Raw genomic sequence first — 24,837 nt, 5'->3', positions numbered from 1 at the left:
CAACTCTCTGGCTCTTCAAATGTGCTAACTCATGGACTGGAGCTTGGGGGTCAGCCTAGAGGTCCAAGGAGGCTTCTCAGCAGCTCTCCAAAGTCCAGGCCTGGGCTCACGGGTTCCCCTTTATTCATCTGGACTCAGGAGAGACTCTAACACAGTTGAAATTAACGGGCCGAAATTGGTCTGAGAGGGAGAACAAAGCAATCTGTGGGAAAGACTCCAGGCCACTTTACCATTCCTCTTCCACAAAAGGAGGTGACGAAAGAAGAAACTCACCCGAAACACCGTGCTGCCTTAACCCAATGCGCCCCTGCTCATTAATGTGGCTCCGGCCTGTCCCTGCAAGTTAACCAACCAATGGTTTCTTCTCCCTAGAAGATCACTTAGTTTTTAAGCAATAATGATAGTATTTTTAATCAGGCCATTCTGCCTCTAGAATCCACGAATTTTTTCTCTATTCCTCTAACCCATTTTAAATATGCAACTAAGAGCACAGACATTCTTTTTCTTCCCACCCAAGCCACATTCAAATGAGAAGGGAGGAAGGAAGGAAGGACAAATCACAAAAAAGAAAAACTGGAATATGGAAAATTTTCCACAATCTACATCACTGAATTTTTAGGTAATATATGAAGGTTGGTGAAATACAAAGAAAAAGACACAACTTAAATTTGCACAAAATAAAATAGCTCAGATGAGAGTTGACTTGCCTTTAAAAAAGATGAGAGAGGCTCATGACTTTAAAAAATACTTGGTGTGTTGAAAGGCAAGGTTACCGGGGCTAACAGGCAGAGAAGTGGGGAGATGTCGGACAAACAGCACAAAATTTCATTATAAGGTGAGTAATTTCTAAGGATCTAATGTACAGCATGGTGAGTAGAATTAATAATACTGTGTTCTATACTTAAAAGTTTCTGAGAGAGTAAATCGAAATATTCTCACCACAAAAAAGGAAATGGCAACTACGCGAGGTGACGGAGGCATTAGTTAACGTAACAGTGGACATCATTTGTCAGTACAGAAGTGTATCAAACCAACATCTTGTACACCTTAAATTTACACGGTGTTACGTCAATTATATCTCAATAAAACTGGAAGAGAGAGTTACGTATCACAATGAAAATGAGCAAACCAATAGAAAGTTAGATTTGAAACATTTGACTGCTTATTCTTGAAGAACTAGTTATTCAAGAAGCCAGGTATAACCAAATTATCTATCTATCTATCTGTCCTCTCTATCCATCAATCCATCATTTACCAATAGATTACAAATGTAGATATAGACACAGATACAGATTAGACACGGGCATTGGAGGTTTTATTTAAAGATGATGAATATCTTCTTCAAAAAAAATCCCTCTACGTGCTGGCATTGAGATAACCCCAGCAAAAGAGAATACTGCCCGCCTGATCAAGCCCAAATGGGCATACTTAGTCCGTGAATTCTGGGCAGGACATGTGGACCCATAACAGGCAAGGCCACGTGGCTTTTGACTGATGGACCAATGAAGAAAGATCTCTGTGTGGCACCCAACTTATATTCTGTCCCAAGCCCCTCCATTTGGGTGTGCAGTCTTGTCTGAAGAAGGATGTGAGCCCCATTAGACACTGGTTGAGGAAAATACTCATCTGAGACAGTCAGGAAGACTAGCCCCCTCTTAGGCTCCACCCAAGAGCTCCCCAGGACTAAGTATTTGGGAAGGAACCATTCCTGTGGAGCAATAGATGCAGAAATTCTCTGACGAGGAGCCTTGATCTCACACTTCCTCTGGTTCTTACTGTCTTGTGAGAATCTGTCATCTGCTAACGTGCACCAAGAGTCTAACTGGGCTGAGGCTGGCTGTGTCAGAATCATGGCCCCCAGAGACACCGCCCTCTTCTGCCTTGGTGAGTCCTGACATGGAGTGGGTTAGAAGGAAAGGCGGGGGAATCCCAAAATAGTCAAGATCTCTCTTAACATGAGAATTCAGCAATTTTAGTGGCTGCCAAGAAGACTTTGATCTCCCTAGTGGAGAGGCGGTCTCTGCCCAGGAATCTGTAACTCTTTGCCCAGAATCTGTCTGCCCAAGTCCGTGCTAGCTTGTAAGGCTCAGTGGTCAAGCTGCCAAGTTGACCTCGTGGGGATCATTCAGCCCATGCCACGCTGTCTAGAGACCCATGGTGGTTCCAGAGTTCCTACAGCTGAGAGCCTCAGGGGCTGGAACCTAGCAGATACAACTACAAGATGAGCCTCAAGGCTGTGTTTTCTGTAGAAGAAAAAACATGACGCCTGTATGTCACTATGTCGGGTGATTTATAATGAAGATTGGAATTTGGAGGGTTGATTTTTCCTGAATGTCTCTCTTCCAGTGCTCTATCTGGGCCAGAAGATTCAGGCACAGGATGGTAAGCATTCCCCTAAATCTCCTCCACGCCCCCTTCACCCTCAGGGCGTCTCTGGGTTAGAAGGGCTGGAGAGATTGTCTAAAGCCCAAAGGAATTCCAATTTTATTCCCCATTCTGGTTGTCTCTGCTGTGTTCCCTTTGAATGACTTCAGCTTCACTTTGGTATCTTCAGATCCCTGATCCCTCTGACTCATCATGCTCAGACCTGGAATTCGTCTTTGCCTCCGTTAGGCTGATTGTCCAGCAAAGACGTGTATTTTACTGTGAATGCTCACAACTGTAGGGATGAGGAAGTCAGGAGCCACAGCTGATTGCCTAATACCCTTCCTATATCGAATGAACTTGTTTTCACAACCAGTTCTCCCCAGTCCATCCACGTTGCTTCATTTAAAGGGACACTGCCTTGGTCCAGCCCTCCTGCAGCATCTGTGTCCTCCTCTGCACTCCCGGAGTCCTAAGCACTGAGCAGTGCTAAGCTACCCCAGCACATTCCGTCACCCCAACTACCTGGGCCTCCGAACGGGTGTAACCCCATGCCCACCCATGTCTTGTTTCTTCCACTTCCTTCTAAAGACCGTAGCTTGGATTATTTGTGTCTAAAATACAAATATATTTACCTTCCTTTAAAACCGCCTCAGAAGTCTGTCTTCAGATAAACCCCCCGGCTTCCCCAGGTCCCTCAAGCCCTGCCCACCGGGCTTGTGGTTGCTCATCCGCACGTCTCCTCCTCCTCTCTCTGAGTCCCTGACCTTCACCCATGCCGACCTGAATTTAGTTTCTCTTTTACTCACTGCACGGTGTTAACCCAGGGCCATCTCCCTCGGCCCCTCGTACCTGCAATACGCCAAACCTTCCCATCCACGCCACCCAGGCAGCCCTTACTCGTCCTGGCGGGTCAGCTGAGCCCTCCTGTCTGCCGTCAGATCTCCAAGTCCTACACCTCACTAACTGCAGGTCATAGATCATGACCAGCGGTCACACACTTCTGTGTTTTTAAATTAATAACTGACATTTTCACACCATTCTTCCCTTAAAGGCATTAACCACGTCTGCTTAGGTCAGAGGTGACCGGGGGCTGAGCAAAAAGGGGGTGGGGAGTTACTGCTTAAAGGTTTTAGGGATTTTGTTTGGAATCATGGAAAAGTCCTGAATATAGACGGTGGTGATGGTTGCACAATACAGTGAATGTAATTCATGCCGCTGAGCCGTACACTTAAAAATGGTTTAAATGGTAAATTTTACATTTATATAACATATTTTATTTTACCATTTACAATTAGAAAATACCCAAAAAAAATTTTAAGGAAGGAACTGTAAGTCCTTCCCACGTTATTTGTTTCGCCCACAGAGAAAGAAAAATCTGGTTTCTCCACGGCAGGCCACCCAAGTCTGGGCTCTGCTTCTTTCCAGGGGACCTTCCCATTCCCACCGTATCTGCCACGCCTGGCTTCCTGGTTCCCCGGAATGAGTCTGTGAAAATCCTGTGCTGCGGAACTCCTGAATCTTACCTGTACCAACTGGAGCTCCTGGGAAACGCCACGTACAAAGTGGTGGAGAGGAAGCTGGGATTTCTGAAGGAGGCTGAGTTCACCATTAACCACATGGGTGTAAACTCCGCGGGGCGTTATCGGTGCCAGTACAGGAAGCAGCACCGCTGGTCAGAGCACAGCGAAGCCCTGGAGCTGGTGGTGACAGGTGCGGAGGCACCCAGGGTCCCTGTGGCCCTGGGGTGTTTTTCCTTTCTCATTTCTTCAGAGATGCGATTTTTAGGACAGTTTCAGATTTACAGAGAAACTGAGAAGCTGTGACGGAGAGTTCCTGTATGCCCAGCACCCAGTCTCCCCCGGTTTCCTGCTGCATGGGTCCAGCCCTCAGTTCTAAGCTCTGTCCTCTGTCCTCGCCGGGGCCTAACCCTGTGTCTAGAAGTTTGCACCCCAAATTCCCAGGTCCTTCTAACTATCCTATTTACACAAGGTCGACTCCTTCAGCCCCTGACGCAGCCCCTCAAACCACCTGGATACCATCCCCCTTTACCAGCATACGGCTTGTAACACGGTGCTACCTGGTCTTCGTCCTGTTCCTGGCAATTTCCCTGGGAATTTCCCAAGTGATCAGAGCGATAGATGTGCCTCAGTATTCATAAGAAATCCCTTTCAACCACTCGTGAGTTTATGTTAATGTGGTGAGTTTTGGAAAGCAGCTAAGGATAGGGTCTGGTTGCCAAGGGAAACAACCAGTTAATTGGAGGGTTGGAACTTTCAGCCCCACCCTCCACCCCACCCCCGCCTGGCCTCCAGGGAGGGGAGAGAGGCTGGAGGTGGAGTCAATTGCCAATGGCCAGTGATTTAATTGGCCCCGCCTATGTAATGAAGCCTCTGCACCTCTTCCATCTGGCTGCCCCTGGTACATGCTTTCATAATAAACCAGGAATCCAGTAAATAAACTGGTTTCCTGAGTTCTGTAAGCCACTCCTGCAAATTAATTGAACCCAAGAACTGGTTTCCCGGATCTTCTGATTTATAGCCATTCAGCCAGGAGCACAGGAGACGACCTGGATTTTCGATTGGCAGCTGAAGTGAGGTGGGGGCGGGCCTTGTAGGACTGAGCCCCCAGCCTGAGCGATCTGATTTTAACACCAGGGAGACCGTGTCAGAATTGGTTTGAATTGCGGGGTGCCCACCGGGTGTCTCAGAAGTGCTAGGTGGTGTGGGGAGAAGCTCACATGTTGCAGCGGGGAGCAGAACTGTGTGGCGCTTCTGACTGCTAGACTGCTGTCTCTTGAGGATGGCGTCTCCTCCGAGCCCCCACAGGCTGCTTGTTTGCTCAGCCACGTCTACAATGATTTGGGACAGAGTACAGGCCTGCGGTAGTGAAATGGGGTATTTGTAGCTCCCATGCCTGTGCAGCAGGGAATGTCAGCATCTTCTCTTAGTGCGGATCCAACAGGAGGGACAGGGATAAAGGATGAAAACAGATCTTGCTCACAGTTACTTCTACTCTCTTCTCTTTAGGCTTGTATGACAAACCCTTCCTCACCACAAATCAGAGCCTTGTGGTGACGCCGGGGGAGAAGATTTCCCTCTGGTGCAGTTCAGCACACATCCCGTTTGATAGATTTTCACTGAGCAAGGAGGGAGGGGCCACTCTGTCGCAGCACCAAAACGCGGGGCACCAGGGTGACTTCATTCTGGGCCCTGCGGACTCCAGCTTCTCAGGGAACTACACATGCTACGGCTGGAAGAGCGGCAGCCCTTATGTGTGGTCAGCCCCCAGTGATGCCCTGCAGCTTGTGGTCACAGGTAAGGGCACCCCAGCCCAGCCCTATGTCCTCCTCCTCTGGGCTCTCCCTGGCTGTCCACCAGGCTGGCATCAGGCAGGACTACAAAGATACGCTCTGAGAATGAACAGTGGGGCAGCAGAGAGTGGTTACTGGGAGGACCATGATGAGAGAAGAAGCAGTTCTCACTCACGTTACGTCTGACACTCACATCCTCTCCTAGAGTTCTCCACACAGTGTGATTGGAAAACACATGGCCTGTTGAGAACAGAGAGGCCACGTCCACACTCACATTAAAGGGCATTGTTGAGACAGTAGGTTCCAGACACGGCCTCACAGTAACCCGCCTCCCTTCTCACTTGCTTAGTTGCAGCTGGGAATCCTTACGCTGACCTACAATTCTAGAATCCACTCTGAGTGGTTGACTGGTAACTCATGGCTCACGGGGACGACGCTAGAAAACTCCGTCAAGAGCCTCATTTTTATGTGGTTGGCATACATCACTGCCCAGCGGGAGACAACAGGAGTTACAGCAGGGGAGGCAACTGCTGGCTACTGAGCGGAGCGGCCACATTCGTCTCTCATACCCGCCCTGTCCAGTCATTCTACAAGCTAAGGGAACACGAGTCATGGCACTGCAAGATCGTGTGGGCTAAATGGCCTTCCCAGTTAATGGTGCAACTGGGAATCCACGGAGTACGGGTGAATTCAGTAGTCTTTTCCTTTAGGGCAGATAGTCGTTGTGTCTTGTTTTAGAAATCGCCTCCTAGCCCAGTGCCAAGGTAATCTGCTCCTGTATTTTGCCAAAATTGAAATCGTTTGCATTTTTATTTAGGAATTACTTTGGAGTTCCAAATTTGTATTTGGGATTGATTTCTGTATTTTAACAGGAGAGACTTACTAGGATCTCTGGGCTTTGTAACTTCACAGTATGCTATTACATTCCTGAAAGGAGCATAGAACTATGAAGTCCATAAAACAAATGAAGACACTTTAAAAAGGTTCAGAGAAGAGAAATGTCTAGTGAATGGTCACACAATAGTGGAGATAAATTTTACCTAAGTTTCTCTGAAATGTTTCTCCCATCCGCTTCCCAGACACCAACCATCCTGTACCCTCTGTCCTGTATGAGAAAGGAACACAAATTGTCATGTGGGGTGAAGAAGAGTAGAGGAGAGACTTTCGGGCTCTGGATTTATGAAGATGTCGCAGGGATATGATTAGACAGTCAGTGAAACCCTCATGTCAGGAGGAATGGAAAGCAAACACAGCTTCCCTATGACCACCTAAGATTCCCCTAGGAACCACAGATCCCCACTCTCGGACCCGGGCTTGAGATGAAGTGTGGCCTCACAGACGCACGCGCTCACTGAGGGGAGGGTCCCAGTAAAGCCACAAACAGGGAAATGAGCTCCCTTTCCAGGGCTCTTGGGTGGGGATGGAATGGAACGTGACCAGGATCATTCATCTCCTCTGAATTATGTCTCTAGATACGAGGAACCACGATTACATGACAGAGAATTTGATCCGGATGGGTGTGGCGGGGCTGGTCCTAGCGGCTCTCCTGGCCATACTGGCTGAACACTGGCGCAGCCATCAGGTTCCACACAATAAACAGAAATGTCAGGCAGAATGAGCCTCTGGATTGACTCCTGAGTCAGCAGGCAGGCGCCAGGCACTGGCGCAGGAACGAGTCGGCGCTCGCGGCGTCCCCCCGAGCTCCGTGGAGAACACAAGGGAGAAATAAGCACTGACAAGTCTGGGTCAGTGCTTTTCAGACCAATCCGACGGTATTTTCTTATATGTTCTGACGTATTTGCAGCCCGCCTTTCTAGACACCAGTGATAAAATTCTCAGTATAATCTTGGCTTCACTCATTTCCTGTGATAAAAAATAATGCAAAGCATTTTCAGTTCTCCTTGACGACTGCTTTTCACCTTTCCTTTATAGAAGTTCTGCCTTATTGATTCACTTTGTCTTGAATTTATTAACAAAACCAAATACCATTATGTCCTCCTATAGGAGACCTTAACACTTAGAATTCCATCAATTATAAATGCCATAAGTCATTGATTATGAACACTGTCCACTCAGCATGCCATACGTTCCGTGACGTAAGTCTGCGTCTAGTTTTCCCGGCACCACCATTTGTGTGTTGACGCATGCTTTGTCCACTGTCAAGAACTTTCTTGTTTTTATGAAACTGACCCACTTCAGAATGTCTCGTGCCTGCAATGAAAAGTAAACAGACTTGTGAAAACAGGGGGAAAAGCTTCTCCTTTGGATTTTCTCAGCACTTTAAGCTATTTAATCTGTTGGTTCATCTTTTTGTAATATTCATCACAAGAAAACATAAAACGCTGGAAATACTTATTTAAATTATGTTGACAAAGGGAATGTTAATGATGGAGCCAGACAAAACCACAGGGAAGTGCCTCTGTTTCAGAGGAGGGCTGATGAGAGACTTTACATCAGATCCAAGATTTGGACCAGAGAAATGCAGTTGGGTTTGATTCCAAGAGAGGGATAAGATTAGCCTCACACACATGGTTTTGTCTATGGTAGGACCATGTTTGGAAAAGGGGTTCTGAGAATAAAAAGGTTCTGCACTCCCAGGAATATACTCTCCTCTAGCCGGGAAGACAAGCAACCACCAGAACTGGCTTTTAACCCATCATCAGTCACCACTCACCTCAGTGAAAATGCCTTGGAGAGCCAACCAATCAGACAGCACCTTGGGTCTAAATGTCAGCCAGTAAGAAACAGGATCACTCCAGGGAACACACCTGTGAGTGACAGCCAATCAAACGGCCTCCCTCGAGTAAGCATGATTTTCCGGATGATGTCAAACCACAAGACCCCTGAACACCCGCATTACCCCAAAACCCTGTGTAGGGTCATCAGTCGGCTCTGCTCAGCGATACCGCATCTGGCCAGCATAACTCTCTGTTACTGTAGTAAAACTAAGTTTGGCTCTGCCTTTTTCTTTCAGACATTGAATAGTAAGTACATTAGCCTTTGACAGTTCATATAGCAGATTGATTTAGGTTAAGTATAAGGTTTGGCTTATGGGCAAGTAGTGTGGTGGCTTATAATCTATGACCTTCAGGTCTATGTTAGGCAGTGTGCTGGTCATTTATTTACATGAGCATAGTGTAGCCCTGTGAATTTTATTTTAATCAACCCACATGTCACATGAGCAAACAGAGGCTCAGAAATGATATGATTTGGATAATGATATAAATGTGTGGATACAGAGTTTCAGTTTGGGAAGACAAAAAAGTTCTGCAGATGGATGGTGGTGATGGCTGCATGATGATGTACATGTCCTTAATGCCACTGAACTGTACACTTAAAAATGGTTAAAATGAAACTATGCTCGTTAAACAACAACTCCCTTTTGGGGAGACAGAGTTTCAGTTTTGCAAGATGAAAAAGTTCTAGAAATTTGCCTCACAACAATGTAAATGTACTTTCAATTACTGAACTGTACAGATAAAAATGGTAAAGACGGTAAGTTTCACATATGTGGGGGGTTTTTTTACTATAATAAAAAAATTTTAAATATGGTTAAAATGGTAAATTTTCTGTTATGTATATTTTATCACAATTTTAAAAAAGTTCTTTGTGGCCCATAGGAACACAAAGTAGATTAGTGGTTGCCCAAAGCTGGGAGAGTGAGGGGGTAATGGGCAGTAAGTGCTAGTGGGTATTGAGTTTTTGGGGGGAGGTGATTAAAAAGCTCTGAAATTAGAGGGAAGCTTAATTCAAAGACACCTGCACCCCAGTGTTCATAGCAGCACTATTTACAATAGCCAAGACATGGAAACAACCCAAATGTCCATCGACAGATGACTGGATAAAGAAGCTGTAGTATATTTATACAATGGAATACTATTCAGCCATTAAAAATAATAAAACAATGCCATTTGCAGTAACATGGATGGACCTGGAGAATGTCATTCCAAGTGAAGTAAGACAGAAAGAGAAAGAAAAATGCCACATGATATCACATATTATATGTGGAATCTAAAAAACAAAAAAGACAAATGAACTTATTTACAAAACAGAAACAAGACTCACAGACATACAAAACAAACTTATGGTTACCAGGGAGTGAAGGGGGTGGGAAGGGATAAATTAGGAGTTCAGGATTTGCTGAAACTAACTAATACATATAAAATAGATTAACAATAAGTTTCTGCTGTATAGCACAGGGGACCATATTCAATATTTTGTAGTAACTTATGGTGAAGAAGAATATGAAAACAAATATGAGAATGTATTATGTTCCTATGTGACTGAAGCATTGTGTTATACACCAGAAATTGACACAACATTGTAAACTGACTGACTTCAATAAAAATACATCTAAAAAAAAAAAACTCTGAGATTAGATTGTGGTGATGGTTGAGCAACTCTGTGAATATAATTAAAAACTACTGAGTTACACAAAAGACTAGGAATAGACTTACCATATGACCCAGTAATCCCACTCCTGGGCATATGTCCAGAAGGAACCCTACTTCAAAATGACACCTGCACCACAATGTTCATAGCAGCACTATTTACAATAGCCAAGACATGGAAACAGCCTAAATGTCCATTGACAGATGACTGGATAAAGAACCTGTGGTATATTTATACAATAGAGTACTACTCAGCCATAAAAATGACAACATAACGCCATTTGCAGCAACATGGATATCCCTGGAGAATGTCATTCTAAGTGAACTAAGCTAGAAAGAGAAAGAAAAATATCATATGCTATCACTCATATGTGGAATCTAAAAAAAAAAAAAAGAGAAGAAGAAGGCAAATGAACTTAAATATAAAACATAAACAGACTCATAGACATAGAATACAAACTTGTGATTGCCGGGGGGGAGGAGGGTGGGAAGGGACAGACTGGGAGTTCGAAATTTGTAGATACTGACAGGTATATATAGAATAGATAAACAAGTTTATACTGTATAGCACAGGGAAAGATCTTGTGGTAGCTCACAGTGAAAAAGAATGCGACAATGAATATAAGTATATTCATGTATAACTGAAAAATTGTGCTCTACACTGGAAATTGACACAACATTGGAAACTGACTATAACTCAATAAAATAAAATTTTAAAAAACCTATTGAGTTATACACTTTAAATGGGTAAGCTGTATAACATGTAAATTATATCTCAATAAAGTTGGCTTTTTTCAAGTATCAAAAATGATTAAATTATTAGTAATACCCTCAGTGTCCTTACTCTTTAAGTGGTTGAATGATGACTTGAAATCCATCCTCTCCAACAGGGCTCATTGTCTGTGTATGGGGCTAGTCCTCGGAGTACAGGTGTGAGCTTCAGGTGGGAACTGGGGCTGGATTAAATAGGTTCAGGAGAGTACTGAGAAACCAGAGACATCAAGAAAAAGAGACAACAAGCCCAAATAAGTGATTTAAGAAATGAAAAAGAAGTTACAAGCGACACCACAGAAATACAAAGGATCATAAGAGACTACTGTGAACAAATTACACACCAATCATATGAACAAGCTAGAAAAAAGTGGACAAATTCCTAGAAAAGTACAATCTTCAAGGCTGAATAGGAAGAAATATAAAATATAAACAGACCAGCTTTCAGTAATTAAATTGAGTCAGTAATTTAAAAAAATTCCCAACAAACAAAAGTCCAGGACCAGACGGCTTCACAGGAAAATTCTACCAAACATTTAGAGAAGAGTTAGCACCTATCCTTTTCAAAGAATTGCAAAAAATTGCAGCGGTATGAATGCTTCCAAACTCTTTTTACAATGCCAGCATCATGCTGATACCAAAACCAGAACAATGAAGAAAAGACATTCTCTGTAACAGGTGGTGCTGGGAAAACTGGATAGCCACAGGTGAGGCAATGATTTAGAACATTCCCTCACACCATATAGAAAAATAAACTCAAAATGGTTTAAAGGCCTAGATGTAAGACTGGAAACCATAAAACTCCTAGAAGAGAACATGGGCAGAACACTCTTTGACATAAATTGTAGCAATATTTTTTTATCCATCTCCTAAGGCAAAAGAAAGAAAAACAAAAATAAACAAATGGGACCTAATTAAACTCAAAACCTTTTGCACAGTAATAGAAACAATACACAAAATGAAAAGACAGCCTTCAGAATGGGAGAGAATATTTGCAAATGATGTGACTTGCTGACAAGGGGTTAATATTTAAAATATATAAACAGTTCATACGACTGAATATCAAAAAACGAAACAATCCAATCAAAAAATGGGCAGAAGAACTGCATAGACATTTGTATAGATGGCTAACAAGCACATGAAAAGATGCTCAACATCTCTATTAGAGAAATGCGTATCAAAACCACAGTGAGGTATCACCTGTCAGAATGGCTATCATCAAATAGTCTACAAATAACAATTGTTGGAGAGGGTGTGGAGAAAAGGGAACCTTCCTGCACTGTTGGTGAGCATATAAATTGGTGCAGCCACCATGGAGGTTCCTCAGAAGACTAAAAATAAAACTACCATATGATCCAGCAACTCCACTCCTTGGTATAGATACAGAAAAAATGAAAACACTAATTCAGAAAGATACATGCACCCTAATGTTCATAGCACCACTGTTTACAATAGCCAGGACATAGAATCAACTCAGGAGCCTATCAGCAGAAGATTGGATTAAGAAGATGTGGTGTATATACAGTCAATGGAATACCACTCAGCCATCAAAAAGAATGAAATTCTGCCATTTGCAGCAACATGGATGGACCTAGATATGATGCATAGTGAAATAAGACAGAAAGAGAAGGACAAATACTGTCTGATATCACGTATATGTGGACTCTAAAAAGTGATACAAATGAGTGTATGTGCAAAACAGAAACAGACTCGCAAACGTAGAAAACAAACTTGTGGCTACCAAATGGAAGAGGGAAGGGGGTAGGAGCAAATTAGGGGTCTGGGATTAACACTTACAAGCTAGTATATATAAAATAGGTAAGCGATAAGAATATACTATATAGCACAGGGAATTATGGCCATTATCTTGTGATAATTTATAATGGAGTATAATCTGCAAAATTACTGAATCACAGTGCTGCACACCTGAAACTAATACACTATTATAAATCAACTATACTTCAATTGAAGAATTAATTTAAAAAAGTGTTTTGAGCCTTTAAAAAAAAGAACAATGGAAACATTTTGAGTTTAAAATATATTAAAGTATTTAATATATTAATATTTAATTTCTGCTTTATGACAGACTAAAGGATGTTGTTATGTAAGAAATAGAATATATTTTTGCCTAAAAATAGCATTTTATTGAACTACTATAAGAAACCTCTGAAGAAGATAGTGTTACCATTCCGTTCTGATGAGATGAATTAACATCCAAGCATACGCATGCTGTACACAGGGGAGCCAAGGTTAAACACATTTTTATGATTCTAACGTTTTTACTCTATACCCTGCCCTATGTCTTCCCGGGGCATAATGTCCATATTTCACAATTTAGAAGCTGACCCAGAAATGAGTTTCAGGTGGCGCAGAAAATTGTCAGAGATACTGGTTAGAAAGCACAGGTACAATCGTAGGTGTCATGGGCACCATGCATCTGTCCTCACACCCGACGGCCAGAGGTGGAGGGAGACATTTGAATCTTCTCGTGAAAAAGGTCAGTGTGAAAGTCCCACGCTGATGATGCTGGGCTTCACCGACCACATCCTGTGCATCTCCCTGGCGGCCGGGCTCGGTCTCCACCCAGCTGCGCCACATCAGCCCAGCAGAACCTCAGCCATGCCTCCTGCGCTCGCTGCCTTGCTCTTTCTTGGTGAGTTCTTACATGGGAGAGAAATGCAGTTCAGGGGTCGTGTGCGGGCGGGGCAGCAGGTCTCATTATTCCTGTTTTCCAGGGCTGTTTCTGAGCCAGAGGAGCAGCACGCAGAAGCGTGAGTCCTCCCTTCAAAGCCGCAGAGTCTGGGTCCAGACTAAGGGTCGCCCTGGAGCAACAGGGGGGGAGGGCAGGGGCTCTGGCTTGCTAGGAGGGCTGGAGGCCAGCAGCTGGGCGGGCAGTGGGGTGGCCGGGGCTTCATCTGAAACTCCAGCTTCTGATTCTCTTCCAGAGACTCTCTCGAAACCTGCCATCTGGGCCAAACCCAGTTTCATGGTTCCGAAGGGACAACCGGTGATCATCTGGTGTCAGGGAGCCCACGGGGCCGTTGAGTACCAGCTGTATTTTGAGGGAGGCTTTTCTGCCTTAGAGAGACCAAAGTCATTGAGAATGACGAACAAAGTCAAGTTCCCCATCCCAGCCATGACCTCAAACACCGCGGGGATATACAGGTGCTTCTACCGAAGTGGGGAGCTCTGGTCAGAGCCCAGTGACCCCCTGGATCTGGTGGTAACAGGTAACTGTCCCACTCTGCTCCTCAGCCGGAATCCTGGAGAGAGTTCACTTACCCACCCGCTTCAGTCTCTCCCAGGCCTCACTCAGATACTGGCCCTTGTCGTGGGGGTGACGTGAAGGGGTTGATTACTTCCTACAAGGGGTTATCTTTAGAGGTATGTGCTCTATGTCCTAGGAGCAGACTTGTCTTGGGTTCTTCAGAAAAGAGACTCTGAGATGGGTATCTGTGCACAAAGGGGGATTACTGTGGCGTCTTCTCACAACACACCACCTGGGGTGAGGGAGGGAAACCGGCTGGGCAGAAGGCGGAGTTGGACTGTGATGCAGTTTCAGCGGGGACCCCAGCCAGGCAAACGTGGAACTCCGGACTGGGATGGCCCTTCAGAGCGGTCTCGAAACAAGGCTGGGGCTCTGCACCCCCCGGCATCCACCGGGGGTTGCATGAGAACCGCTCCTGGGGCGGGGGTGGTTCCAGACAAATATCCTTGTGTTTGTGGCACGTGTATTCTAGCAGAAGACAGACCATGAGTCGAAGTCAAAAAATTGAAATCAATTATATAGCACATGAGGATAAAAGATGCTATGGGGAAAAAACAAAGTGAATGGGGTTGAAGTAATTGGGAGGCCAGGTAATCTTGGGTCAGATGGTTCCATAACTGGGGGGTGTGCCTCTCAAACTTAAGGAAATATCAGAATCACAGTTACTTCCATAAACTCATGTTCATGGACGCACTATTCATAATAGCCAAAAGGTAAAAACCACCTGTGTCTGCAGTGAATGGACGGATGAAGAAAATGTGGTCCATCCATACAGCTGAGTATTATTCGGCCTTAAATAGGGAGGAAATTCTGACACACGGCTCAGCATGGATGAACTTTGAGGACATTACACGGGGTGAAATGTCCAGTCATAGAAGGATCAATACTGTATGATCCACTTCTACGGGGCACTTGGTCAAATTCAGAGACAGAAAGTAGGACGGTGGTTGCCAGGGGCTGGGGGGAGGGTAACAAAGAGTCAGTGTTTAATTGGGACCAAGTTTCAGTTCTGCAAGATGAAACAGGTTCTGGAGATTAATGGTGATGACAGTTGTACAACAGTGTGGGGGACCTTATACCACTGACCTCTATAATTAAAAATAGTTATGATAAGCTTGTGTACATTCTACTATAATTTTAAAAAATAATAATGTTTTAAAACACAGACGGCTGTCCTTGCCCTGAGCTTCTGATGCAGTGGGTCTGAGACGGACCCTAGGAATCTGCATTTCCTAACAACCTTCCAGATGATGCTGACATTGCTGGTCTCAGGGACCAAATCTGAGGACCACTGATGTGGGGCGGTTCCCAGGGAGAGAGTCATATTAACACTCCTGGAAGCTAGGGGAGTAACTGTCTCAGTCTGGAAGGGAGCGACCGGGAAGGGTGTGTCCGTGACCGAGGCAGATCTAGGAAACAGAAGAAGAGGTGGAGATTCTGGGCAGCGACATCCGGCCATCCTGGTCCCAAGGACAGGGGGATGGGAGATACAGGAGGCCGGAGAAAGATTCCCTTTGCCCACCAACCCCCTTCTCTCACAGGAATGTATGACACGCCCACCCTCTCAGTCCAGCCCAGGCCTGAGGTGGCCTCGGGAGAGAATGTGACCTTCTACTGCCATCTAGCAGCAGCGACAAACACGTTCTTTCTGCTCAAGGAGGGAACACCCAGGCGCCCCCAGAGCAGATATGGGAACATCTGGGCTGAGTTCCCCGTGGGCCCGGTGAGCGCAGCCCACAGAGGGACGTACAGGTGTTTTGGCTCCTATAATAACCACGCGTGGTCCTTCCCCAGTGAGCCTGTGGAGCTCCTGGTCAGAGGTGAGGAATCCCCCACCACCCCACCACGTCCTTTCTGGATCCCTAAGCGAACCCCAAACAGTGATGAGGAAGGCAGCGAGGGCGCAGGTGGGGAGATGCAGAGAAGGGACCTCTCACCAACGCCCTCGTCCACATCAATTTCCCTGAAGCCCAGCTGACAGCTCACGAGGAGACGATGGCCAGAGAGATGGCAGGAGGGAGGCGGGGGCGCAGTGTGTAGAGGCTAGGCGGCAAGACCAGAGGAAACCCAAGCCCCTTGACTTTTTTCCCCTTGTCTCCATTGCCAGGCGATGTCGGGGATACCAGCGCTGCACGCACAGAGCACACGTCTTCTCCTGGTGAGCCACAGCTCCTTCTAAACTTGGGGACGGAATCAAAGCCTCCCACCGACACTAGACACCGTGGTTTTCATGCCAAGTGTCTCCTGAGTGCCTAGCGTGTGCTGCGAGCTTCAGTTCTGTCTGTCAGCCAGACAAATGCCCTTGCTTGTGTGGCCCTTGTGTTGTAGCAGAGGACAGACCGCGGGCCAGCGCCAGGAGACACACGCCACTGGAGCAGCACACAGGAGGGACGCGCGGTGCGCGGAAAGGCAGACGGGAGCGGGCGCGGCTGGGGGGGGGGCTGAGACGAGGGGGGCGCCGCATCAAACACGGTGGTCCAAATTCGCCTCGCAGAGAAGGAGGCGTCAAACAGCTGGAAGAGCTGAGGGCGCTGGTCCTGCGGCTATCCGCAGAAAGAAGGTTCCAGAGAGAGGGAGTGGCCCGCGCTCGTGCCCACGGCAGAAAGATGGGCAGGGTGGGCAGCGAGCAGGCCGCCAGAGAGGGGACGGCGGGGTGTGCGCGGGCGGCGGGGGGGCTCATTTGGGACCGCGAAGAAGTCTGGTGAGACTGAATGGTGAGACTGTGTGTGAGGAGGAAGACGGGGCAGTGACTGACCTAATGAGGAAACTGAGGCTCAGACAGAAGACGTGCCTGGAGACACACTCGTAATAGTCCCGGAGCTGATTATTCCCCTGACGTATCTGTCTTTTGACTTCTCCGTTCTGTGTGTCAGATGAAGCCAGTAGGGCCTGGAGTGTGGGGTGGGGACCTAGAAAAGCCACAGGGTAGATTATATCCAAGGGTAGGACGGAGGAGGCCACCGTCACCTCTTTTCCTCACGTCCTCACTTTTCTTATCATCTGCAGACCCCTGGGACTCCTATCCGTTAACCACAGAGACACCATTCGAGAAAGGTAAGCCGGCAGCGGGGGCTGCAGGCGCCAGAGGAAGGAAGATCTGGGGAGGAGGAAGGAGAGAGATGCGGCAAAGGGCCCCAGTAGGTTCCCATCAGTGATCTCCTGTTCTTCTGACCCCAGATCTCGCCCTCTGGGATCACACTGCCCAGAATCTCCTTCGGATTGGCCTAGCTTTCCTGGTCCTGGTGGCCGTCGTGTGGCTCCTGGCTGAAGACTGGCTTCACAGGAAGAAGCCTCAGAAGAGAGCCAACAGGGTTTCAAGTCGGGAATGCCGGAGAAGGTTCAGAACACAGAGACCCCTGGAGAAACAGCCAAGAGATGTGGTGGCCACGGGCAAAGCCGACAGCCTATCCTGAATGTGGGCTGCGGGAGCCCAGCGGAGGAGGGGTCATCGCAGAAAACCGAGGCAGAACTGCACGGAGTTTGGCAGGAGTGGGTACGAAGATGCTCAGTTTCCCCTGCAGACACATCCCCTTGTCTCTTCTGGGCTCTCCGTATTACCGTGCGGGCTCCCTGCAAGCCAGACGTTAACCGCTCTGGTCTTCCCTGAAAACACCTTCTTTAAAACCTTCATGGCTACGAGAATTACTTCCTTCCGACTTTTGTCTTTATCCCTGTTTCTTCTTTGCTTTCTCAGCAGATGTGATTCAAAATATTTAACAACCAGTACAGCATAGGCATTTATCAAATGGAACGGGAGCCAGAGAGGCAGGGACCAGGCAATGGAGATCCAATCAAACCGCACGGCCATGTGACGTGTCCTGGCTGGATTTCAGCCACGCCCTCCTTCCCTCTGTCCCGTGCGCCTGAAGGGTCCCATCTTCCTCACCTCTTCATCCACACCTTGCCTTGTTCCTTGGGTCTCTTAGTAAATATTACCTCCTCCAAGAAAGTCTCCCAAATCCTCCGGCTTGACTGAAGACACTGCTTTTATGCTCCCAAAGCACCTTGAATTTCTCTCTGACAGCACTTGAACCCTAATACTGCATTCATATCCATTTTCCTGTATCTACTGTGAACTCACGTGAATTAAATTTATGTCAGATTTAACGGCTATGTTCATAGTTCCCACTACTGAGACAGTTCTCAGGAAATACATGTTGGATTAATGGATATTTACAGGGCTGGAGTAGTGCTTGGAACGTGAGACTCCTGAGTATGGCCCTTGAAATGTTGACTGGGCACCACAAACCCTTTCCTTTTTTTGAGTTTCCACTTGATCAGTCCATCAATATGCCCATTATGTGGGTCACCACCTCTCCTCAATATTCCAATACCTCAAACAGGTCAAATTCATTCTATGAATCTGAGTTTTCTGTTAAATAGCAGAGAATATTAATTCCAACCTCAAAGGGATGACATGAAGATTTAATGAGATCAAGAATAACCAGAAGCTAGCATAAGCTCTGATGTATGTTAGCCACTCAGTGCATGGTAACCATTATTATTCCTGGTCCTACAGGCAATGGAAAATCTCACCAATTATTACCTCATTACCAGTGCCCCCACTGCTGAATTTCCTTCTCTCTGTTCTTCATTTACGAGGTGTTCTAAGGTCCAAGACTTTCTAGTTAATGTTGAATTATATTTTTCTATAATTCACTACTGTAAGTAATGAGTGAGAGAGGGAGGGGCGGAGGAAGTGGGTGGGGGGGAGGTGTAAAGTAAGGGCCAATTGTTTCTTACCAAGATTTATTGGAAACACTCAAAAAACACTTCCATGTATTTCCCAATGGACAGAACTTAATAGCTTGCCCCACTTAGAAGCAAGGAAGGTTGAGAAATGGAGCCTTTATTCCAAGTGGCTCTATGGCAAGCTGTTTTGGTACTTCCATTAGCAATGACATGAACAGTGATGTAAGAGTTGTAATAAGCAATTCTAGTCTCTGGTACAAGATCCTTCTCCGTGTCAGGCACTGGGGAAGGTGTAACACACCGAGGCAACATCATCCCCGCCATAACAGAATTTATTGCCCAGGAGTAGAGATCTTAAAGAAGTGAGAAAATGAAAGGGGAAAAGTCCTGTGACAGCATAAATAAAAGATGGCCTTGGAGCTTCTTCCTGTGCAAGATTCTGTCAAATAGAGAAACTGAGGAGGGTGCAGAGGTGAGGAAAGGAGATGATGGCGGGTGTCTGCACCAGTTTATACAAAGGCTCAGGTGCAAGATAGGGGGTGAACACATGCAGTATAATGGGAGCTTTGATCCTGAGAGAGAGAGAGGAAGAGGCTCTGGGCGATGCTGGGGAAATGCAGGAGACAGACCAAGCGTGGCCATGGAAGCCACGTAATAAACACACATTTTATCCTTAAGGCAAAGGGAGCTCATTAAACATTTTGATCAAGGATGTGTTACGATGACTGGGCACTGTATAAAGACCCTTCTGGCTGCAGTGAGAATAAGGAAACATGCAGAAGAAAACAAAAGCTTGGGGGGTTGGGTAGAAGAGTTGAGAATGACTCACCTGTTTCAGTGGTTGACAGCCCAGAGGAGAGGGGTCCCATAACTGATACAGGTAAACCAGCTGGAGGTCCAGCTATGAGTGATGACTACACCACGGTCTCGAGGCTTGGCAACATATATTTTCTAGCTTCGTTCTTATTTTTCAAGATTGCCTTGATTATTCTGCACTCTTTGACTTTCAATATTAACTTTAGGATGTCAGTTTTCACAAAGCACGCTCCTGACTTTCACAAGAGATTGTATTGAAGCTACAGATCAATTTAGGGAGAACCATCATCTCCTCAATTTTCCATCCACGGAAGTTTCCAACCATAAATGTGGTATATTTCACCACTAAACTTCATCTCAGTACTTTCTCTAAAGAGTATCTTGTAGTCTTCTGCGTAGAGAACGTGCATACTTTTGTTAACTCCCACAAGATATACCCACCAGTTACATCACCTCCAGATGGATTCCTACTTGTATGACTTTTAGTTTGTAAATGGTGTCATTCTTTGAATAATTTTATTGCTGTTGTCGGTTGCTGGTGCTGTGAAAATAAAATATTTTTGTATGCTGAATGTGTCTTGCAAAGTTCACTTCTTAATTTTGACAGTTTTAGATTCAAACATTTTTAGAGGTTTTTTCCAAAACTGATTCCTTTTTGTTTTTTTTCACTGTCTTATTACCTGGCTAGAACCTCCAGTACATTAATGGACATGAGTAATGGTAGCAGGTGTCCTTTTCTTAGTACCAATATTATGGGGAATATTTTTAATACCTTACCATTGAGTAAGCTAATTGCTACAGTTTCTTGTAGACACTCATTGTTCCAGTTAGAAAATTCCTTTGTATTCTTCTTTTGCTAAGCTCATCTCAACTGAAAAATGAGAAAGAACATCTCCAGTGAGACCGGCCAGGAGCCTCCTACATTATTCTAGATGTCAGCTGAGAACAACTCAGAGAAGGTGGACACCTTTGACATATTTTAGGCACAGGAGCCATACTTCATTTTATTGTTTATAAATGATGGGTAAGCAGGTGGTAGGATCAACAAGAACTCTAAATTGGTCAACTGGGTGGATAAAGGGGACCTCTTCCCCCCTCATTCTCACCCACTGGTGTTGATGGTGTAGATGAACCACAACAGGTGCGGTAAGAAGAGGCTACGTTTGCGGCAGCATCGGAGACATCAGAGGGCACCTGTCATCTCAGACTGAGAAGAGCTTTCCTAAACCAAAATACAACCGACATAGGACATCGTGTAGGCTTAAGGTGTACAGTGTGTTGATTTGATCCACTTTTCTATTGTAAAATAATTGCCGTTGTAGTGTTGGCTAACAGCCCCATCACATCGCATAATTACCATTTCTTTTTTGTGGCTGGAATAGTTAAGATCTAGTCTCTTGGCAAGTTTGATGACTGTCATACAATACTGTTGTCTCAAATCACTATGCTGTGCACCAGATCTCCAGGACTCACTTGTCTACTGCTTGCAAGTTTATACCCTTAAACATCACCTTCCCTTTTCCCCCACGCCCCAGCCTTTAGTAACCACCAATCTACTCTCTGCTTCTATGAGTTTGGCCTTCTTTAGATTCCACATAAGTGGTATTATACAGTAATTGTCTTTCTCTGACTTAGCACAGTGCTCTCAAGGTCCATCCTTGCTGTCATAAACGACAAGATCTCCTTCTTTCTCATGGCTGAATTATATACATATATACATATATATGTAATTTTTAAATCAGGCACACTCATTGCTGGTCTAGCCCATCTCCCTTTCTCAAGGTGCCCACATGCCTGGAAATCTGTTTCTGCAGGTTGACGCTACAGTATCCTGGTCTCTTGGGTATTAGGAAAGCTGAGGTTTGAAGGCTGAGATGGCATCTCCTCCCTACATCAGCCCAGCGTCTCTTCCTTCTGTGTTTACCCCCAAGTTCTCCCATATTCCCATTACAACAATAAGGCTGGACTCGCAGTCTGCCTTCCCCGCCTGTTTCCTTCATTCCATTTCATACAACAGATGCACCGCAGAATCAGAAGGTAGCGGGAAAGGACCAAATTCAATTTCCATTGAAATCTGTGTTCCTGAGGCAAGATATGACTCCTCTATTTTCACCTTCCATTTGCCAAGAGGAGGGAACAACAGCTCCTTAGTAATACATAAGTCCACGGTGTCATCCTGGAGATTTATTCATGTTCCACCACCACCATTGGTAGCAAAGTCTTCCAACTCTGAGTTAGGAATAGGAGCCAAAGGTTCAGAACGTGGATACAGTTATGTGGAAGAATGTCCGTCCCCTCCCACTCTCACTGGTCCATGGATATGGGGACCAACTGCCCTGAGATCTTACCCACGCTGACAGTCTTTGCTTCGCCCCTCCTTGCTCATTCTTCAACCACTGGAAACTAGTTTCTCACCCCAGATTTCCTCTGAGGCTGTTTTTGTGACAAACGGTGAGTTTCCTGGAACCAGTGGACACTTCTCAGCCTGCATCTTGTCTCTGTTTCTCTCTCCCTTGTAGACGACCACTTCCTTTTGAAACAGTCACTTCGCTGGCCTTCTCTGAAATCTCTCCCTACTCACTTCTGACTGTCCCTGCGCCACCAAGCTCTCAAGCTTTCCAGCGCCAGACCTTTAAGAACCTATGGTAGACCCACCTTTCTCTGGACACAAGTCTGGGTTGACCTCAGATGGGTGCCCAAATTTGTTTCTCTGAATCCTATTTTTTTTCCCTGGGACTTCAGATTATTTATCAGCTTTTTCCAACCAGCCTGGACTCATCACCTTCCTACCACCAAAGCGGTTCCTCTAACTTCAAAAAAATTCCAGCCCTGTTTACAGGGCTCTTGTCTCTATACTTATGCTTGTGCTGGTCACTGCTGGAAAAAACGTGTCCCACAAACCAGAAGGTAATAACAGAGTTTATCGTTCATATGTTCATGGGTAGAGACGTGTGTATTTATTATTTATCCTAACAAGTGTCCTCATGTCTCCTTTGAAATTCCAATCAGGTAAAGGTCTTTTATAAAAATATTTTTAAATAATTATAAATTTTAGGAATATTTACTGTATTATGTATACAATGGTTTTAGTTGTATTCGTGTCACAGTGTTCCTCTGATATATGATACTAGCTGTAACTCGCAACATTTTGATCTATGTGTAGTCGTGGGTAAATACTTTTTTTGGTAAATACTTTTTTAATTTATTTTTTATTGAAGTATATTTGATTTGGTAAAAACTTTTGTTCCTATATTCCATTTAAAAGGCCTCACAAAGCACAACACACAATGTCCTCATCTTTCCTGCTAAACTTTTTCTTTAGATTTGCTATTTCATTTTATATTTATGTATGTACCACACACACATACATATACACTATATGTTTATATTGTAGCAGTTAGTTATTTAATCTGCAAATTAACTTAATGTAATTGTTATGTCGATTGTCATGTAATAGAATGGCTCATATAAAAAAGCAGGATGAGTCAGTCACCCCACCTACAGATCAGACTCTACTTACACACGCACGTCTGAAACTCTTCAAACTCAACAGGGCTTCTCAGCCTCAGCACTATTGTCATTTGGGGCCAGGTAATCCTGCATCTTGGGGGACTGTCTTATTCATCTTGGGCTGCCATAACAAAATACCACAGACCGGGTGGACGAACGACAGAAATTAATTTTCTCACAGTTCTAGGTCTGCAAAGCCGCGGTGCCAGCCAGTTCAGTTCCTGTAGCAGTACTCCTCCTGACTTGCAGACAACGTCTCCTCAGTGCATGAACTTGGAGAGACACAGCCCTGGTTTCCCCCTCTTACAGGGCCACCAGTCCTACCCAACTAGGAGCCCACCATTATGGCGACCACCATTTAATCTTCCTTATCCCCTAAAAGCCCTGTCTCCTAAACATAGTCACATTGGGGGTTAGGGAGTCAACATGTGCATTTGAGGGGGACACAGTTCAGTCCACAGCAGACACTGTCCTGCACTGTGTGCCGCTGAGTAACATCTCTGCCATCTACACACTAGCTGCCCGGAGCACCCACCCACCCTACACGTGACAACTGCCCTCTACACACTAGCTGCCAGCAGCACTGCCCCACTCTACACGTGACAACCAAAAACATCTCTGGACATTATCAAATGTCCCCTTGGGGACAAAGTTAAGAACCATCCAATTAAGAATCACTGGCTTAGAAGGATATAAATAGGGTGATGGAAGAAGGTGTTGTTGCAGAAAAGAGTGTTACAGCTCAAGTGTTACAGCCCAACTGTGACAGCAACCTGCATCCGGGCGAGGAACCAAGCAGCACTCGGAAAGTTGGAGAACTCCGGATTATTACGCCAGCGGGCCCAGAGGAGTTAATACTCCAAGATCTGGACCCCGTCTGTTGGTTTACACAGGCTTTTATAGGCTGCCAGTTTACACTTTGCAACATCATATGCAAATAAAGTATAACAGAAGTTGACTAATTAGGAACAAGCTTTCTCCCTCCAATCAGGAGGGAGAGAAATAACCAATCAGGAGTGAGCGCCATGCAAATGAAGTACTACAAATGGGCCAATCAGGAGTGAGGGAAATAGACCAATCAGGAGTGAAAGAAATAACCAATCAGGAGCAAGCTCCATGCAAATGAAGTACTAGAAATGGACCAACCAGAAGTTAGCTCAGGGAACCAATAGAATTTTAGGGGTAAGTTCCACTTTCCTAGAAGTAAGCCCTTTCAGAGGCAAAAGGTGAGATAAAGCCACTGGGCCAGGGAACTGAATGATGCTGGCAGGAGAGCAGTGGCCCTGACTGGGCGTCCTGCCAGTGTTTTTTATGGGGCTTTCCACCTCAGTGTGATGGGGAGGAACCTCCATGAGACTTGGTTGTCAGCTGGGTGAGGACCTGCTGACTGTGCTGAAAAGCGGTGACCACATGAAATGTTGTGATGCCCCCAAGCCCTCCCTCACCAGGCAGAAAGAGAGGACAACAAGTACGGGACCCAGGGCAGGCTGCGCTTGGAGCTGGCAACACCAAGCGCAGCTGGGGCAGAGCGAGCAAGGAGAAACCCAGCTGAAGGGTGAGCGGAGAGGTCAGCAGGGCCAAAGAGAGGACTTTCTGTTTAAATTTTTTCTTCGTGAAATATCTCAGTCAGTGTCTCTTCTCCAGCTTCTTCATCTCTGTTCATTGACATGGAACCTATTGCCAGTTGTCTAAGAACAGGGGTGTCTTACCGT

The 24,837-nt window shown here is 45.6% G+C and overlaps 2 protein-coding genes across 5 annotated transcripts; both read left to right on the top strand.

Annotated features, from left to right (window-relative positions):
* The first annotated feature begins 1,086 nt into the window (after positions 1-1,086).
* On the top strand, positions 1,087-10,319 carry FCAR (Fc alpha receptor). 2 transcript variants are annotated; one of them, XM_074369127.1, is made up of 5 exons: positions 1,087-1,884; positions 2,347-2,382; positions 3,793-4,077; positions 5,394-5,681; positions 6,027-7,283. In XM_074369127.1, exons 1-5 carry the CDS (start codon positions 1,851-1,853, stop codon positions 6,062-6,064), a joined length of 681 nt encoding a protein of 226 aa, XP_074225228.1. In that variant the 5' UTR covers positions 1,087-1,850; the 3' UTR covers positions 6,065-7,283. The 2 variants fall into 2 exon arrangements, with proteins under 2 accessions (XP_074225228.1, XP_010960184.2); XM_010961882.3 differs by having other exon boundaries at positions 1,091-1,884; positions 7,150-10,319.
* Positions 10,320-12,968: 2,649 nt separating this feature from the next.
* LOC105074347 (natural cytotoxicity triggering receptor 1) lies at positions 12,969-20,187 on the top strand. 3 transcript variants are annotated; one of them, XR_012508939.1, is made up of 9 exons: positions 12,969-13,492; positions 13,575-13,610; positions 13,785-14,069; positions 15,649-15,927; positions 16,215-16,265; positions 16,436-16,504; positions 17,114-17,161; positions 17,285-17,600; positions 17,805-20,187. XR_012508939.1 is itself a non-coding variant. In XM_074369110.1 (8 exons), exons 1-8 carry the CDS (start codon positions 13,138-13,140, stop codon positions 17,518-17,520), a joined length of 1,359 nt encoding a protein of 452 aa, XP_074225211.1. In that variant the 5' UTR covers positions 12,970-13,137; the 3' UTR covers positions 17,521-20,187. The 3 variants fall into 3 exon arrangements, 2 of the variants coding, with proteins under 2 accessions (XP_074225211.1, XP_010960185.2); XM_074369110.1 differs by having other exon boundaries at positions 12,970-13,492; positions 17,285-20,187; XM_010961883.3 differs by lacking the exon at positions 16,436-16,504 and having other exon boundaries at positions 13,052-13,492; positions 17,285-20,187.
* The last annotated feature ends 4,650 nt before the right edge of the window (positions 20,188-24,837 follow it).

The sequence above is a fragment of the Camelus bactrianus genome, chromosome 9 (assembly GCF_048773025.1).
Source record: "Camelus bactrianus isolate YW-2024 breed Bactrian camel chromosome 9, ASM4877302v1, whole genome shotgun sequence".
NCBI classification, from domain to species: domain Eukaryota; kingdom Metazoa; phylum Chordata; class Mammalia; order Artiodactyla; family Camelidae; genus Camelus; species Camelus bactrianus.
The sequence above is the reverse complement of the archived record's forward strand: the minus strand, read 5'-3'. Positions and strand labels throughout refer to the sequence as shown.

Bases quoted from the DNA above. Each gene is read 5' to 3' on its own strand.
- FCAR (XM_010961882.3), top strand. From the start codon at position 1,851: ATGGCCCCCAGAGACACCGCCCTCTTCTGCCTTG. The intron at 2,383-3,792 runs GTAAGCATTCCC...GCTTCTTTCCAG, and splicing joins GAAGATTCAGGCACAGGATG to GGGACCTTCCCATTCCCACC. The intron at 4,078-5,393 runs GTGCGGAGGCAC...TCTTCTCTTTAG, and splicing joins CCTGGAGCTGGTGGTGACAG to GCTTGTATGACAAACCCTTC.
- LOC105074347 (XM_074369110.1), top strand. From the start codon at position 13,138: ATGTCTTCCCGGGGCATAATGTCCATATTTCACAATTTAGAAGCTGAC. The intron at 15,928-16,214 runs GTGAGGAATCCC...CTCCATTGCCAG, and splicing joins TGTGGAGCTCCTGGTCAGAG to GCGATGTCGGGGATACCAGC. The intron at 17,162-17,284 runs GTAAGCCGGCAG...TTCTGACCCCAG, and splicing joins AGAGACACCATTCGAGAAAG to ATCTCGCCCTCTGGGATCAC.